At 40.0% G+C, this 19,057-nt stretch overlaps 2 protein-coding genes across 2 annotated transcripts; both read left to right on the top strand.

The window, feature by feature from the left end:
• The first annotated feature begins 4,187 nt into the window (after positions 1 to 4,187).
• On the top strand, positions 4,188 to 11,222 carry LOC139968966 (uncharacterized). The gene is made up of 4 exons (XM_071973620.1): positions 4,188 to 5,102; positions 5,934 to 6,163; positions 7,005 to 7,250; positions 7,572 to 11,222. Exons 1-4 carry the CDS (start codon positions 4,409 to 4,411, stop codon positions 7,779 to 7,781), a joined length of 1,380 nt encoding a protein of 459 aa, XP_071829721.1. The 5' UTR covers positions 4,188 to 4,408; the 3' UTR covers positions 7,782 to 11,222.
• A 3,355-nt stretch (positions 11,223 to 14,577) lies between these two features.
• On the top strand, positions 14,578 to 18,360 carry LOC139968964 (uncharacterized). The gene has a single exon (XM_071973616.1). It carries the CDS (start codon positions 16,759 to 16,761, stop codon positions 18,352 to 18,354), a length of 1,596 nt encoding a protein of 531 aa, XP_071829717.1. The 5' UTR covers positions 14,578 to 16,758; the 3' UTR covers positions 18,355 to 18,360.
• Positions 18,361 to 19,057: the final 697 nt, after the last annotated feature.

The raw sequence follows: 19,057 nt of genomic DNA on the forward strand, positions 1-19,057 counted from the left end.
TCGACTCTGCCATTTGGTAACCAAGGAGCTACAGTGTACTTCCACTTGGTAACTAAGGAGCTACAGTGAACTGTGTTCTGTGTACTGTGACATGAAAAACGAAACAACGAACCGAACTATACTGAGCCGCTATCAACCACAGTCCCCTTGCATAGAGAATGACTGTGTGATCATCGTCAGGTGTGTATCACGATTCCCCTAGAAGGAGAACATATAATGCTACACATAATCTTAGCCAACAAGCCGAGATACATTTTAAGAAAAGTCTCCCAGGAAAGAACCTGGGCACGAAAACCAAACTGCCGAACGGCTAATCCGCTCTCAACCCCAGTCCCCTTGCATCGGGACTGTGACTGTGATCATCGTCGGGTGTGTATCACCATTCCCATCGAAAGGGAACATATACTACACATGATCTTAGCCAAAAGGCCGAGATACTTTTTAAGAAAAGTCACCCAGGGAAGAACCTGGGCACGAAAACCAAACAACCTAACGACTGATCCGCTCTCAACCACAGTCCCCTTGCATCGGGACTGTGACTGTGTGATCATCGTCGGGTGTGTATAACGATTCCCCTTGAAGGAACATATACTACACATGATCTTAGCCAAAAGGCCGAAAAGCCATTATGCTACACATGCTGTCTGAGAAAAGTCAACCAGTACTTTGATCCAGCCTCTATTGTCACGTAACAACTTACAGAAATTTGTAGCACAAAAAGAGCTTACTAAGTAAAACATTCATCAAGTTATTTATTTTCTTATATTTGCCAAGGTTTATGCATGCACTAAATTCATGATAACTGTAAGAATTCTAAAATAACATGCATTCACAAATCACCAATTATTCGGCAAAAGATGTGTTGAGCTCATTAAAACAACGAATGCTGTTTCATGATTGGTTCTTTCTAAGTTAACGTCATATCACAATACATACAAAGTTCAGCGCATCCTCGAAGCGGGAAATAACAGCATTTATTTGTCAAGTGATATCATGAAGCACAAAAAAATAACTTACTACTATAAACTGTGAGAAAAAAGTAAAACTCAACTAATGCGAGGCTACACATTATACGTTTAGGGCAAATTAGGCAGATTCCCGTAGAAACATTCTACACATGATCTGAGCCAAAATGCCCAGAAGCGCTTGCTTTCTATCTGAAGAAAAGTCACCCAGGAAAGAACCTGGGCAACGAACCGACTGATCCGCTCCCAACCCCAGTCTCCTTGTATCAAGACTGTGACTATGTGATCATCGTCAGGTGTGTATCACGAATCCCCTAGAAGGGGAAGATAATGCTACAAATAAGCTACTTGTTAAGAAAAGTCACCCTGGAAAGAACCTGGGCAACGAACCGACTGATCCGCTTTCAACCCCAGTCTCCTTGTATCAAGACTGTGACTATATGTGATCATCGTCAGGTGTGTATCACGAATCCCCTGATAATGCTACAAATAAGCTACTTGTTAAGAAAAGTCACCCTGGAAAGAACCTGGGCACCAAACAACGAACACATTGATCCGCTCTCAACCCCAGTTCTCTTGCATCAAGACTGTCACCATGTGATCATCGTCAGGTGTGTATCACGATTCCCCTAGAAGGGGAACATAATGCTACAAATAAGCTACTTGTTAAGAAAAGTCACCCTGGGAAGAACCTGTGCACCAAACAACGAACCTACTGATCCGCTCTCAACCCCAGTCCCCTTGCATCAAGACTGTCACCGTGTGATCATCGTCATGTGTGTATCACGATTCCCCTAGAAGGGGAACATAATGCTACAAATAAGCTACTTGTTAAGAAAAGTCACCATGGGAAGAACCCGTGCACCAAACAACGAATACACTGATCCGCTCTCAACCCCAGTGCTCTTGCATTAGGACTATGACTGTCATCATCGTCAGGTGTGTATCATGAGTCATCTACTTATGATCTTAGAAGAAAGGCCGAGAAGCGATTGTTCATCCCAATCTTGTAACACATGTCACATATTGTGAAACACAAAAATAACTTAAAATAAGGAAAAGGGTGAGCACAGGGTATATTCAACAAATGCGGGAAGTTCACTTGGCACATTTTGCTGGAATGTTACAATTCAAAACACGTCCAAGTTAAAATTAGACAGTCTGCAGGCGTCGAGTTACTTTAGCTCTCCCAAAACGCATCTCAGTAACGTGATTGGTTGATTCCTGTATACCTAATATATCACTTAATGAATGTAGTGTACGCATGTTCTATGAAAATATGAAATATATGAAGCAACAGAATCGTCTTTCCCTGTAAATAAAAATTACTACAAGCATTTCTCGTTGAGTTATTCAGCTATCGACATAATATGAATGTATACGTAATCGGAAAACAAGTTTAATGCTTCACAGTTATCCGGTATTAGACAAGTTTAGCTCTGTTTAATTGAAGTCCAATGTCCAATAATCGCTTCCTTTCGATTTATGTCATATGACAATACATACTGTATTCGGTCGTCCATTTCAACCATATAATAAACAGTCTATAATGTCACGTGACGTCCTTTACACGTTACGATGCACAAAAGATCATTTTATTGGATCAAATAGAAACACTGTAATTTCAACTTATGCAAGGGTTCACGCAATGCAGGTTTGGCAAATGATTCAACAAGTCTGAGTCACTCGAAGCAGCATAATCGTCGTTACCAATAGAATTACCCAAATATTACACGTCTCTCTTTTTGGTAAACTATTACCTCCCACCCCAAATCTCTCCAAAACAGGAATTATTTACTTTGAATAAAATCCACATTTTGGTAGCAGTTTTGCTCGAATTAGGAATGAGGCTAATTGATAGCGTCAAATGTTTATGGTCAAGAAAAAAGTTTTGTTACCAATACTACGTTAAAGGTGTCGGTACTTGTCTCTCTTCTGCTACTATTCCGATCAACAAATTCCCACATAACTCGAATTATTTATATTTGAAAAAAATCAACAGCTGCTTGCGTGATAAGTTGTCCATTTGCTCGTGTGGAGCTGTTGTGGTACAGCATTGGTGTGTTATAGTGTTCTTTGCTGCTATTGTCTGCTGTAACGGCTGCTAGCTTTCGAGAGTTGGTGTGACAGTGTAGAATCTCCCCACCCAAACGTTAATCTTTTTCTAACAAACTGAAACAATAGGGAAGAGCCGAGAAACGGAATTGCTCAATACATTGTTCATGAGAGGAATCAGTCACCAATTTAACCCTCAACAAAATGGTTCTCCTGAATTACCACATTGTACCCTTGCTTTGAATCATGGATGTGTTATACCAGCTAGGGAGTCGCTCTATAGCAACTACCTGGTGATATACCGTACATAGAAATTGTTGGAATAGATAGTATTCAAGAAGTCGGATGAACTTCTCGCGATGTCAAGTATTTTACTTTGTCAAACAATCCAACCCCACCACACATTCTGCCAGATCTTTGTGATTGACTAGAGTATAATCATTCAATTGGATGAGAGAGTTAAGTTTATGGCCAAACCAGGTTTCACTAAAGCCAAGAACAGAGACACGACATCGCTAAGCACGGCAGAAATATCGGAATCCATCTTATTACGACAAGCTTCTGATTGGCCACATCCCCATTGAAGCAATGAAAATAGTTCATTTAAAGATTCTTCGCATGGAATATAATCTCGTCTTCCATCTTCTCCTATCCTTTGAGCGAATAACTTCATGTCAACTTCGTACATTCTTCCCATAATATTTTGGCCATCTGGTAGTGTGTTTTTCTGATGGTTTTAAGCACTTAGCTGCCTTTGTTTGTCGTTCGTGCATTTTATTTGCTTGGTAATGATAGTTTAAAGCCTATGAAATCCTGTTTTTTACAAGAAAGGGTGTCAAGCATTCGACATTGTTTGCTATCCGTAGGCGTTTTTACTCTATATTCTGTACCCGAGGTGAGTCCCGGTTTAGAGTGCGTAGTATCCAGAATGTTAGCAGCCAGTAATGCAAATATATGTTCTGGAAATTCCAACAACAATCACAGAAATATGAACAGCAGTCAATGGGATTGAAGGTCGAACCTACTGCAAACAATTGAACTTGATCAAGTGTAATTGAAAGGTTTAATTCAATCAATTTCGCAACAAGGAAATTTCCGATGGCGTAATGAGCGTTCCCAACGTAGGACTACACTACAACACTTCAATTTATAAGACTTTATTTCAATCTCTTGTATTAAAGTATGCAATTTGACAATAAATGTGGGTAGACTTTAGAACATATCTGAGGTAAATGTACACAAAACAAGCTTGCATATATTAGACATTACTGTGAAAATATCGAAGTAGTGACTAACTCTATTCGTATGTATATTTGTGTGTGTGCTCGCAGCACTATATTTCATATCCGTCACAGAGTACGTGAAAACAACTTATACTTATACCCAATATGTCGGATTGTCGTGGACTACGCGTGGAAGGAAACAAGTTGTACTATAAAGGACTTGAGTCTGGGATAAGCCTGCTAATCGTTAAAGAGCGACTCAGGGGGGCTTTGAAATATTACTACAAAGCAAAAAGTGTTGCCATTAACAGCGATGATTTGAGTTCTACGATGAAAAATATAGGAAAGGCATCTCTTCAAATGGCAAAAGCAACGTCAAAAGAACTTTCTCGGACAAGCAAACTCACAGATGCCGAAATCATGAAGTTGGAAGTCGAGGTGAAATTCTATTCCAAGGAGTCGTTAAGTAATCTGTTCCTTGCTTTACGTTATGGAACTGGATTCAAACACAAAGCATGGCTCGATGCCATGGAATCAGACATTGGGCAGATTTTTACAGATATCGTCATATGTGTACGCAATTTTGGAAATTTTGATATGAGGATTTCGTCTATGTTTGTTCTATGCGGTGTCATAGAGTGGGAAGAGCTTCGGGCCGCTTTGTACATGCAATTAGCGACAGATCTCTCTGAAAAGGCCACCCAGTCCTTAGCGATCCAAGACTTTCGCGGAAGTCTACGCATGATTCATGAGATGAACTACCCGCTGGAGGAGGCGTCTAAAGTGACCGGCAACGAAGAGGTGCAAACGGACATTAGGGTAATGAAACAGCACGCAGTCGCACAACTAGCTACAGCTGGTAAGTACGGTAGACTATAGGCCTTTGGGTTCCCAAGTTTTTTTTCTCGAGACAGTGGCCCCCAATAAAGATGCTTCTCACCAACCCGTACCGCTGCGCCTGGTTTTGAGTCGGCTGCGATGAAACAAAAAACTGAATGGGTAAAATTTGGATAAAAGAAAATGTACTACATCATCCGGGGCTTCTCCCTCTGGACCCCATAAGGGATTCTAGATATATTACAATGGATCTGAATTCCTCTACGAAATGCATTTCTGTCTATCAGTTAGAATAGCTACAAGAAACTTTGTAAATGCACTGCAGATTCCGGGCTTGGGATACTTTCCACCGAAATTAATTTGTCTCTTTCTGACATTTGTTTTTTGCAAAGTCACTACGAGAGAACAAGATATATTTCAAAATCATACAACTTCTAAGGGATTCGCCCCTAACTTGTATTTAACCCAACAAATGATAAACAGTGACGGATTCAAAGTGGCGCAAGAGACCCAGTGTGCAAAAGAAAAGTTAGAATTTCTTCCAAATGGCTGCAGGTTATCTCAATGCTGAATCTTGAGTATAAAATATTCCTTTTCCCCTCACAAAACAAAACTGTATTTTTCATTACAATTCCTGTAGCACTACAGTGGTAGAGCCCATATAGTGTAATGAAAAGTCATCTCTAATATATACAAGCGTTAATTTAACTTTGACCATTTTACAACACGGGGACAAATTTTGGTATAGTCTTCTCATAGCACGAATAATGACTACGTGCATGTTTAACTCTCTCTCTCTCTGTTTGTATTTTAAAGTGAAGGTTTATTACTGACACTTGTCATTTTTTTGCAGAATCAATGCAGAGCATTTTCGTCGCCAAAAAACAATTGGACAGCATTTTGAATGATATGACGAAACCGAATATGAACATGGTCTATGATACACTTGATATGTTCAAAGATGCAGCGATCAAAACCAGAGAAATAGACCTGGAACAGGAGGCAAAGGCATGTTACTACCAAGGTTACATCTTTGAGAAATTAATCAATCTTAAGCACAAGGCAAAGAAGTTTTACATGCAGGTACGTCTATTCAGTCTCATTTGTCGTTAGCTTTCTAGTTTTACATTTATTGTTACAATTCCCTGGTGTGAAGTATAGGGCACACCTGTTGATTCTATCATGCTGTCTATATGTTGACTTAATTCTGAGAACACATTTAGCGCTGAAAACGTTGGTACAGAGCTATATGCATTTTCAAGTATTTTCACGGTAGCGCCTTTTTTTCCCAAGTAAAACGATGGCATCCAGCAGTTAAGCAGAACTAGCTTTTGAAAACATGATGTTACTCAGTCTTATCTTTGCCCCACCCCCTCACCCATGCATATTGAAATAATTTTATGTTCCTGTATTTTCGTCCTTTTCCTTGGGGTTGGGGGGGGGGCTGGTATGATAAAATACTTTCATGAAAAGGAAACTCAATGTTGTAAACCCCAATGTGTTACAAACGGCATGCCAGCTTTTTTTTTGGGGGGGGGGGGTCGACAACTATAGATATCAAGAGAGAATCTTTTTGAAACAAGCTGAAGACGGTAAAGAATATCTATTTAACTGTTAAGTCGATTTACATGAACAAGATATATCTTTCATGCAGAAACAATATAAGCCACGGGTGGGGATATTTAATCTACGTAAGCTTGATTGGACTTATAAACTGAAAAAACAGAGAAGTAATAAGAGCTTTGTTGCCGTTCTCGAAGAACATGGTAAAAATTCTATGCTTTCTGATGCCAAATATACACAAAGAATTTGTTGTCTCTCCTATATTCATCTATCGGTAAAATATATGTCAGTTGTGCCTATGATTTTCAAACAAATAACAACTTAGTTGTGATTATTCTTATACCATTCTGCAAATTCTCAGGTTTTGAAACTGGTCGAGGCCTCGGACAATAAGCTTCTAAAGAGCGAAAGATGGTATAAAGCTTGCTTAGCTTCGATTAAAGCTTGGCAAGATGCTGACAATGAGCAAGACGAAGAAGCCAAGGAGGAGCGCAGAAAGAAATTTAAGGACAAAATGGAGAAAGAACTCAACAACTTATCAGCTGCCAAAACAACTGGGGGTGTTACGGAGTTCCTGAAACATATTTACTCAAAACATTCGCCAAAGGTAGACATTTTTAAATACTAATAATTATGATTCCACATATATAGATCTGAAATAAATATCCTGCTATTTGTACCATTATGTCATAAATTTGCCGACCAGATGTAATCAGCAATAAGATATATATTATATAGCAATAAGATATATAATATATATATATATATATATATATATATATATAGGACATTATGTAGTAGGCAGACTTGAAAGATCAGGCAAAAGTTCTCTGTAATCGTTAATATTGTGTTCATGTATCGAATTACGTAACTGCGGAGCATTCGTTGTGAAATGACCGCAATGTGTTTACTCACTTTTACTTTCCAGAATAAACCAGTCAAGTTCGATTTCAAACTAGTGGAAGGATGGTCTGAGAAGACTCGTAAAACTAGAAAACGACTATTAATGGATACAATGAGGGATTATCACCCTGATAAGAACTCGACTGAACAGTACGGAGAAGACTGGCACTTCCTTGTTGAAGAAATTTCAAAAATTTTAAATGACTTCCATGACATCATCAAAGCAGAGAGATAAATCTATTAGACCTTTAGAATTTACCGGGAATAATGCACCATCAACTTGTTCCTATATAATATAATATCTAAATTTAAGAAAACAACAGTCTAATCTGCAACAGACAAAGTGACGTCACTGCCATGTAAACGCTGCATTCCGAGGCATATATACTTATATAGCAGACCTATACTGATTTAAAAGTTGTAAGTTATCTTGTTATGTTTGTCACTTAATTCATTTTGTCTGAGAAATGAAAGTTTATTATTATTTTGTTTTCACTAATATCACATTTGATTGTCACAAGATATATTTAGTTTTCCTTAGTGCATGAATTCTCTAATTAGTGTAAAAAAGATAGGCATCGCCAATATAAGCCTACCTCTACAATAATGTTATCCAGACCTGATGGACTACAGCCCAGACTAAGACACGAGTCCAAAAGTCGAGTCCACGGTACTCTGATCTCGGACTCGGCTTGAACCAGGGTTCACTGGAGTTGGACTTGACTCATCGGTAGTTGCATTCACTTGGACTCAGAGCCTCTCATTACCGGCAATCAAACAAATTGTGTCCCACAAGACCAAAAAAAAAAAGAGACGTCTGTGAATACATTAGCTGTAGTCAAAGTTCTGCGAAACCAAATCGCTATTGACTTTTGTACCGAGAAATGCTAATGAGATCAGAGGTCTTCAGCAACATTCAGTTTTGCATAATATACAAGTAAAGGTTCTATTTAGTCGAAACGGAGAACCTTGTAGAACCTCTTTGTTGTCACCATGCAACTCGTGCAAGTGTTCGTGTGGTTACTGGTTTGTGGGATCGTCTGTGTGGCAAATGTAAGGATGATGTCACATGGGTCCCAACAGTGATGTAAATAATGCGTCGGGTAATGCGCGTGATATATCCTGTTTACAGATCTCCAAAGATTTTGTGTATAGCGCTGTAACATATCTCAATCTTAGTGCTATACTTGTGTAAATATGTTTAAAACAGATCTCGTCGTCAATAATTACGAGACGAATCGCAGGTGTAAGTCCAGTATATTCCATTTTAGAGACTTGGATGCAATGTAATACGATACGATATGTCTTTCAAAAAGCTGTTTCGCCGTAATGCGCTTCAGAGGGCCATGGGCGAAAGCACCTTGCCGGTAAAACGGATTTTGGGATCTGGACGTGAATGGTATTGTGTTTTAATTACTAATGTAGTTTCTCTGCTTGTAGCGGACCCCAAGCTTCCGTACCCATGCCGGTGGGGGGGGGGGGGGAGCTTCCACTATGAAGTCTAATCGACTAAGTTGTGAACTGATGAAAATGATGTGTTGGTGATGTACACTTGTCGAGGAACCTGTCCCTTAGTTGTTGTGTCCTTTTACCTACTGGTCGCTGTCTCTTTCTGGAGGTAGGTGGTGGGTGGTTCTGCATGCTTTCCGCTGGGAAGCTCCAATTTTTCTGCTTGGTTGAGTTGATATGGGCTATGGCAGGAGCTGCATATTCGAAGAGCGGCCTGATCATTATCTTGTAAATCTTCATAGTTGTTAGTGGTGATGCTCTGGGGTTTCCCGATGAACCGGCTATTCTTCGTAATACATTCGCGCGTTGTCTGACTCTCTTGTGGGTGATTTGATGGTGGTGTCCGAGCTTAAGTTTTCTATTATCGATGGTTAATCCCAGGAATCGAACTTGATTTGCGACTGGTATGACGATGTTGTTGAGTGTAAGATGTGGTTTCCTCCTTAATCTGCTGTGCTTGGCGATGTAGAGTATCTGTGACTTGGTTGGGCTGAGTTCCATTCTCCAGTCGCTGCACCAGTTGTGTATTCGGTTGAAGTAGCGTTGTAGGTATTCCTCTGCTCTGAGTGGCTGTGTGAGGTGGTGATGTTGTATGGCTTGATATTGGTCTGGATGTGAATCCTGTAAAGGGACCAAATTTGCTTCTTTTTAGTTGGGTGTGGGCCGTAAGACGGTCTTCTAAGTTGTGGTGTTGAGTTGGAGAATGACTGGAATGTTGTCCGATCTGAGGCCTTTACCGGTGTTGAGAATGTGGAATAGTTGATAGATGTTGGCCGAAATGAGAAAATAATCCAGTTGTTCGGGAATTCCGTGGCCGACGAATGGCAGAGTGGTGAAAATCGTATCTCAATTCGAGTATATGTCAAACTTATGTGTGAATATAAGGTAATGTGCGGATACTTTCCGTCAGTGTCCGTTAGATATTTTTGAAAGTGATCTCAGTGATTTCAGAGACTAACTCTTGTCAAGTTTCGCGGAGCTAGTCAAGTTTCGCAGAACTAGAAAGGACCGGTGTGACAGTGTTGATGTTGGTCGTAGCTAAAGATCCTAATGTTAATGTTAATCCATTGTTTGTTATTCTTGCACGTTTAAGTTAAATTCATGAGCATTAAGCAAAGAGCATGAGCAAAGATAATATAACAATTTTGTCCATAAAAGTTAAGCAGGTTCACACGATGACTTTTCATTGCTGCTGAGAGAGGTTTAACAAACTAATTTGTGTTCCGAAGTGTTTGACGGTAACTGTAATGCTCAACACCTGACGTTGATAGACAATATATGTGTGACATTGAAATGTAATCTACAAAACAAAGTTCTTTTATTGTTCTCTAGATATCAATATTTTTCTCCTTGGGTAATCGTACGAGAGTATTAAAGTTATTCAGATTATAAGATTATGCTATGAGGATATGTTATAGTTTACTCTTTTTATTACTTAGTATAGGGGAAATGGATATACCATGGTGATGGCGTGTTAGTTTTTCATTGCTGCTGATAGAGGTTTAACAAACTAATTTGTGTTCCGAAGTGTCGGACGGTAACTTAAATGCTCAACATCTGATGTTGGTAGACAAATGAAGTGTGGCATTGAAGTGTAATCTGCAAAACAAAGTTCTGTTATTGTTTTCTAATATATCACTTTTTTCTCCTGGGGTAATCGTACGAGAGTATTAAAATTATTCAGATTGAAAGATTCTTAGATTTTGCTATGAGCATATGTATATATTTAATTCTTTTCATTTCTTGGACGAGGGAAATGAATATTCAATGGTGATGGCATGTGCATGTTCGTTCTTCATTGCTGCTGAGAGAGGTTTTACAAACTAATTTGTGTTCCGAAGTATCGGACGGTAACTTTAATGCTTAACATCTGATGTTGGTAGACAATTTAAGTGTGGCATTGTAAGGTAATCTGCAAAACAAAGTCTTTCATGTAAGTAGAAAATGATACTACGGTTACTCTTTATCACACAATATGTACTTAAAAATTTATTCACTTTATTTACGATAACTGTTAGAATTCTAATATAACATGCATTCACAAATCACCAATTATTCGGCAAAAGATGTGTTTAGCTCATTAAAAAAAACGAATGCTGTTTCATGATTGGTTCTTTCTAAGTTTACGTCATATCACAATACATGCAAAGTTCGGCGCATCCTTGAAGCGGGAAATAACAGCATTTATTTGTCACGTGATATCATGAAGCACAAAAAAATAACTTACTACTATAAACCGCGAGAAAGAAGTAAAATTCAACTAATGCGAGGCTACACATTATACGTTTAGGGCAAATAAGGCAGATTCCCGTAGAAACATTCTACACATGATCTGAGCCAAAGGCCCAGAAGCGCTTGCTTTCGATCTGAAGAAAAGTCACCCAGGAAAGAACCAGGGCAACGAACCGACTGATCCGCTCTCAACCCCAGTCTCCTTGTATCAAGACTGTGACTATGTGATCATCGTCAGGTGTGTATCACGATTCCCCTAGAAGGGAACATAATGCTACAAATAAGCTACTTGTTAAGAAAAGTCACCCTGGGAAGAAACTGGGCACCAAACAACGAATACACTGATCCGCTCTCAACCCCAGTTCTCTTGCATCAGGACTATGACTGTCATCATCGTCAGGTGTGTATCACGATACCCCTAGAAGGGGAACACAATGCTACACATTTGCTATACTTGTTAAGAAAAGTCACCCTGGAAAGAACCTGGGCACCAAACAACGAACCGACTGATACGCTTTCAACCCCAGTTCTCTTGCATCAGGACTATGACTGTCACCATCGTCAGGTGTGTATCAAGAGTCATCTACTTATGATCTTAGAAGAAAGGCCGAGAAGCGATTGTTCATCCCATTCTTGTAACACATGTCAAATAAAGTAGCCTATATTGTCACATTAGAACCCTCACATATTGTGAAACACAAAAATAACTTAAAATAAGGAAAAAGGTGAGCACAGGGTGTATTCAACAAATGCGGGAAGTTTACTTGGCACATTTTGCTGGAATGTTACAATTCAAAACACGTCCAAGTTAAAATTAGACAGTCTGTAGGCGTCGAGTTACTTTAGCTCTCCCAAAAACGCATCTCAGTAACGTGATTGGTTGATTCCTGTATACCTAATATATCACTTAATGAATGTAGTGTACGCATGTTCTATGAAAATATGAAATATATGAAGCAACAGAATCGTCTTTCCCTGTAAATAAAAATTACTACAAGCATTTCTCGTTGAGTTATTCAGCTATCGACATAATATGAATGTATACGTAATCGGAAAACAAGTTTAATGCTTCACAGTTATCCGGTATTAGACAAGTTTAGCTCTGTTTGAAGTCCAATAAATGCTTCCTTTCGATTTATGTCACGTAACAATACATACTGTATTCGGTCATCCATTACAACGATATAATAAACAGTCTATAGTGTCACGTGACATCCTTTAGACGTTACGATGCACAAAAGTCATTTAATTGGATGAAATAGAAACAAGGTAATTTCAACTTATGCAAGGGTTCACGCAATGCAGGTTTGGCAAATGGTTCAACTGTTATTATAACGTTAATTAACAAAACAGACAGTCTGCCTGTGTCGAGTTACTCTTGTCCTCCCAAACAACATCTATTTACTTGATTTATTGATCCATGTATAACTTGACGTAAATGTAGTGCAAGCGTATAAGCTATGAAAATCTAAGTCACTCGAAGCAGCATAATCGTCGTTACCAATAGAATTACCCAAATATTACACGTCTCTCTTTTTGGTATACTATTACCCCCCCCCCCACCCCCCACCCCAAATCTCTCCAAAACAGGAATTATTTACTTTGAATAAAATCAACATTTTTGTAGCAGGTTTGCTCGAATTAGGAATGAAGCTAATTGATAGCGTCAAATGTTTATGGTCAAGAAACAAGTTTTGTTACCTAAACCACGTTAAAGGTGTGGGTCATTGTCTCTTTTCTGCTACTATTCCGATCAACAAATTCCCACATACTCGAATTATTTATATTTGAAAAAAAATCAACAGCTGCTTGCGTGATAAGTTGTCCATTTGCTCGTGTGGAGCTGTTGTGGTACAGCATTGGTGTGTTATAGTGTTCTTTGTGTTAACGCCTGCTGCTATTGTCTGCTGTAACGGCTGCTAGCTTTCGAGAGGCGGTGTGACAGTGTAGAATCTCCCCACCCAAACGTTAATCTTTTTCTAACAAACTGAACAATAGGGAAGAGCAGAGAAACGGAATTGCTCAATACATTGTTCATGAGAGGAATCAGTCACAAATTTAACCCTCAACGAGAATGGTTCTCTTGAATTACCACATTGTACCCTTGCTTTGAACCATGGATGTGTTATACCAGCTAGGGAGTTGCTCTGTAGCAACTACCTGGTGATACCGTGCATAGAAATTGTTGTCGGATGAACTTCTCGCGATGTCAAGTATTTTACTTAGCCAAACAATCCAACCCCACCACACATTCTGCCAGATCTTTATGATTGACTAGATTATAACCATTCAATTGGATGAAAGTTTATGGCCAAACCAGGTTTCACTAAAGCCAAGAACAGAGATACAGCATAGCTAAACACGGCAGAAATATCGGAATCCATCGTATTACGACAAGCTTCTGATTGGCCACAACCTCTTTGAAGCGATGGAAATAATTCATTTAAAGATTCTTTCGCATGGAATCTAATGTAATCTCATCTCCCATCTTCTCCTTTCCTTTGAGCGAATAACTTCATGTCAACTTCGTACATTCTTCCCATAATATTTTGACCATCTGGTAGTGTGTTTTTTCCGATGTCTTTAGGCGCTGAGCTGCCTTTGCTTGTCGTTCGTGCATTTTTTGCTTGGTAATAATAGTTTAGAGCCTATGAAATCCTGTTTTTTTTACAAGAAAGGTTGGCAAGCATTCGACATTGTTTGCTACCCTTAGGCGTTTTTACTCTATATCTGTACCCGAGGTGAGTCCCAGTTCAAAGTGCGTAGTATCCAGAATGTTAGCAGCCAGTAATGCAAATATATGTTCTGGAAATTCCAACAACAATCACAGAAATATGAACAGCAGTCAATGGAATTGAAGGTCGAACTTACTGCAAACAATTGAACTTGCACTGTAAAAACAAAATAGGTTTATTTACACAAAAAACGGGTAAATGTTAATCCCGCATGTGTATGGGTATTTATAACCACATTTATATGTGAATTAACCCTTTATTGTGTTGCTATGCAGGATTTACATTTACCCACTTTTTGGTTACTTTAACACAATTTAGGTGTGAATTTACCCATATTTGTGTTGCTATGCAGGATTAACATTTACCCACTATTTGGTTACTTTAACACAATTTAGGCCTGAATTTACCCATATTTGTGTTGCTATGCAGGATTAACATTTACCCACTATTTGGTTACTTTAACAAAATTTAGGTGTGAATTTACCCATATTCGTCTTGCTATACAAGACTCACATTTACCTACTATTTGGTTACTTTTAAAAAATTTAGGTGTAAAAATTATGCTTTAGTTGTGTTGATGTGTGGGATTATTCCATTACATAATATACATTACATTACATAACACAATGCAATATGGTAGTGCTGATCTTGGAATTAATATAATGGGTAAGAATGTTAAATTTGGAGAAAACTAGAAACTTCAAACATGAATACTACACTAGTGCATAAACGTGATATGAATAATCAATGCAATAAAGTGTTTATATCAATCTAGGAATATTCACGCATAATGTACAATATGGTGAAACAACACTTAAAGTTGGTAACATATGTGTATAAGCAGTATACCAGTAAAACCTTGACTAGAAAATGTTTCATTTTACTAATGTATGATCACAGTTTCTCAACAATTAGAAACTGCCACATCCCATTACAATGTATGACAGGTATTAAACCATGTAACAATTTTCATGTACATCGATGAATGCATTTGTAAAATTAAGGTGTGTCTATCTCTTAACATAAATCTCTATTGACCAAACATATTACTTTCAGGTTGTCTCTTATTATTATAATGTATCACTGTCACCTTAAAAGTCCGGTATCACTCAAAAAGTGCATTACTTTGGCATAACATTGGTAAAAATGACCATAACTCCCACTTTTATAAATGGCTCAGCAAAAACTTAAGGAACTTGGAACATTAAGATAAACAATTATAACTTACCAATAAAAACAACTTGTATGTAAACAACTAACTTTCCACACCAATGTAAGAAACATCAACATGCTTTCGTTTATGATCAAACCCATCAGTTCTAACTGACCATGAATGTTGCATCAACACAATAATGGTAGACATGATAAGACCTGTATGCTACTAAGTTGTAAATTAATAACTCTATACATACCTTTACTCTAATATATGGGCCATTCTCTGGAAAATGAAACTGGCATGAAAAAACTAAAGTGTTCATCAGGACCAAATGTTATACTTTTTGTTTTAGAGGGATACCTCAAGTTTTCTATTTCATTTTTTTTCTCATTAAAATTACAACCATAACATACCATAATTAATTTGCATAAATTTGCATTATTATAAGTTTTAGCCAAAATTTGTAGTTTTTTAACTGTATATTTGTTTGTTCTACATGAGTATCTAGAAATAATATTTCAGTTATCAACTATCACAGTTATAAATGGGCTAATATATTTCATTCCTAAAGCAGAGGTTCCTGATCTTCAATTCTTCGTTAATAATGAGTGCTAATTAGCATAATTTTGATGTCACACACGTGACCAAAATAACCCAGTTTTCATAAAAAGTAACTGATGTGCCTTATGATGTCCACACTTGACCGTTCTTGATAAAGACTGTTAATTCTTCAAAATATCCAGTCAAATAATTATTCCTACTTTTAATTAATAGCCTCTAATTAGTCGCCTCCATGTGATCGTGTCCTGGGTATGACTCTAAACTACATCCATTAGTGGGGCCTTGACTTGGGAAAGTTGAGGTTTTGGGGAGTGTGGAGCCGCCCCTTAGCCACTATTGCTCCCATGGGTGCCCTGACCCGGGGCATGAGTACCTGCTTAGGGTCCCAATTATGGGTGAAATAATGTCAGCTCTGCTGCGGGGAGGTGGACCTCGCTAGTCTTGGTCGACAATTCACCTAAGGGAGTAAACCCTGACAGGAAATCAAAGAGCGGAGCCCCTTTGGGGGCGGTTAGCTGTGTTTTCGTCAACCTACCGGCAAACTCCTGCAGCCCTGCTGGTGCCAAACGTACTGCTTTCCTTTCCTTTTTGGACCACATCAGTAATGCCGAGAGGGGGATCCTGACGTCTTGGGCAGCCCAGGATTCCCTTAAACTTTGCCCAGGCTTGCACTCTGGAGAGGCTACTTCAGTGCCGCTGTAAAATAGCGTCAAAAACAACACGGGAGACAGCAGTTACGAGTTATAAGTCACATACCGATTGGCGTAGGTACAGGCGCTACGGGTTGTCTTCGTCGGTGGGAGGGATCATCGCATTCCATTGGTCAGCTACCGCCCGCTTTAAGCTGGGCAGCCCCCAGCCAAAACGGTGCTGACCCGCCACAGTCTGCCAACTTCCTTGGGTGCTGGGAGTGTAGGACAAAATCCGAAAACAGACTGTAAATCTTCGCACCAGGCAAACAAAAAAGAAAAAGAAAGAGTAAACCCCTATTTCGAGTTGCAAGCTGGAATATTCGCACAATGCGCCCTGGCCTCTCAAGGGACCTACAGAAAGTTGATGATTCCAGGAAAACGGCCATCATTAATCTAGAGCTGAAGAGACTAAATGTCGACATCGCTGCACTGCAGGAAACAAGACTTGCTTCAAATGGCTGCCTCAGGGAAGCAAACTACATCTTTTTCTGGCAGGGGTTAGAGCCCGAGGAACCACGCATTCATGGTGTTGGCTTTGCGATAAAAAAACTCTCTCCTCAAGTCAGTGGAACCTCCGTCCAGTGGCACAGCCCGCATACTCCGTCTCTCCCTGTCCACTTCTGCAGGACCTGTAAACATCTTCAGCGTTTATGCCCCACCTTGCCTTCCTCATCAGAGTCAAAAGCCCAGTTCTATGAAGAGCTCAGCAACACCATTAGAGACATTCCAGCCACTGAACATCTTTACCTTCTTGGTGACTTTAATGCGCGTGTAGGCGCCGACCATTACTCCTGGCCCCGGTGCATGAGGTGCATGGGACATTTTGGCGTGGGGAAGATAAATGAAAATGGACAGAGACTTCTAGAATTTTGCTCCTACCATGACCTCTGCATCACCAACACATTCTACTCTGTCAAGCCAGCACACAGGGTATCTTGGCGACACCCCAGATCGCAACACTGGTACCAGCTAGATCTCATTGTGACCCGAAGACCTTCACTAAATTGTGTTTTAACCACACGGACCTACCACAGCCTTGACTGCGATACAGACCACTCTCTAGTCTGTAGCAAAGTTAGACTCCTGCCTCGCCACATTTATAAAACGAAGCAGAACACTCAACATCGGTTGAACACTGCAAAGACAGTTATACCACACCTATGTGAGCACTTCAACACCTCTATTGAAGAAGCCCTTCAAGACTACCCAGCGGGCAGTGTTGAGGAGAGATGGAACCACATCCGCAATGCTATCTTCAACTCTGCATTGACAGCCTTCGGCAAAAAGGAGAAGCAAACCCCAGACTGGTTTCAACATAATATGGCAGAATTGGAGCCACTGATTGAGGCCAAAAGGATTGCACTCACCCTCTACAAGAACATGCCTTCTAGACACAATCTCTGCCAACTTAGGAAAGCTAGGAAAGATACCCAACAAGCTGCCCGACGTTGTGCTAACAACTACTGGAAGAACCTATGTCAGAACATCCAGCTCTCAGCCGATCGTGGCGACACTCGGGGTATGTATGATGGCATGAAGAAAGCCTTCGGAACCACCATCCACAAAGTTGCTCCTTTGAAGTCTGCAGAAGGGGAAACAATAACAGATAGGAGCAAACAAATGAGTCGATGGGCAGAGCATTACCAGGACCTGTACTCAAAAGAGAACACTGTGTCAATTGAGGCAATTCACAACACCATACACTTGCCAACTCTGGAAGAGCTCGACAACCCACCCTCTGTAGATAAACTCTGTCAAGCCATTGACTCACTGGCATGTGGAAAAGCTCCAGGGAAGGATGGCATCCCGCCAGAAGTCATCAAGGCTGGAAAAATACGATACTCATTCACCACCTGCACTAACTACTCTTACAGTGCTGGGAGGACGGGACTGTGCCTCAAGATATGCGTGACGCTCACATAGTCACTCTCTACAAGAACAAGGGAGACAGAAGTGATTGTAATAACTATCGCGGTATCTCTCTTCTCAGCATCGTGGGAAAAGCCTTCGCACGAGTCTTACTTAAAAGACTACAGTTACTTGCAGACAGAGTGTACCCTGAGGCCCAGTGTGGCTTCAGAGCAGGCAGGTCAACAGTCAACATGGTCTTTTCACTACGCCAGTTGCAGGAGAAATGCCACGAGCAGCAACAACCACTTTACATGGCTTTCATTGACCTGACAAAGGCCTTCGACTTGGTCAGCAGGAAAGGTCTCTTCATTCTATTGCAGAAGATCGGATGTCCACCCAAGCTCCTTCGGCTGATTATATCCTTCCACGAGGACATGCAGGGTACTGCCCAATATGATTGCCAAATGTCAGACCCCTTCCCAATCAAGAGTGGCGTTAAGCAGGGATGCGTGCTTGCCCCAACACTTTTTCCATCTTCTACTCTTTGCTGCTTTCATACGCCTTCAGAGAGTCCGTGGATGGTATCTTTCTTCACACCAGAAGCGATGGCAGCCTGTATAACCTTGCCCGCCTCCGTGCTAAAACCAAAGTGAGGAAGGTTCTGATCAGAGAAATGCTTTTTGCAGATGATGCAGCATTAACAGCACACTCTGAAACTGCTCTGCAACGACTGGTGGACTGCTTTGCACATGCTTGTGCTGAATTTGGCCTGACT

Source organism: Apostichopus japonicus, chromosome 6, assembly GCF_037975245.1.
Source record: "Apostichopus japonicus isolate 1M-3 chromosome 6, ASM3797524v1, whole genome shotgun sequence".
In the NCBI taxonomy this organism is placed as follows: Eukaryota; Metazoa; Echinodermata; class Holothuroidea; order Aspidochirotida; family Stichopodidae; genus Apostichopus; species Apostichopus japonicus.

Bases quoted from the DNA above. Each gene is read 5' to 3' on its own strand.
- LOC139968966 (XM_071973620.1), top strand. From the start codon at position 4,409: ATGTCGGATTGTCGTGGACTACGCGTGGAAGGAAACAAGTTGTACTAT. The intron at 5,103-5,933 runs GTAAGTACGGTA...ATTTTTTTGCAG, and splicing joins CGCACAACTAGCTACAGCTG to AATCAATGCAGAGCATTTTC. The intron at 6,164-7,004 runs GTACGTCTATTC...GCAAATTCTCAG, and splicing joins CAAAGAAGTTTTACATGCAG to GTTTTGAAACTGGTCGAGGC.
- LOC139968964 (XM_071973616.1), top strand. From the start codon at position 16,759: ATGCGCCCTGGCCTCTCAAGGGACCTACAGAAAGTTGATGATTCCAGG.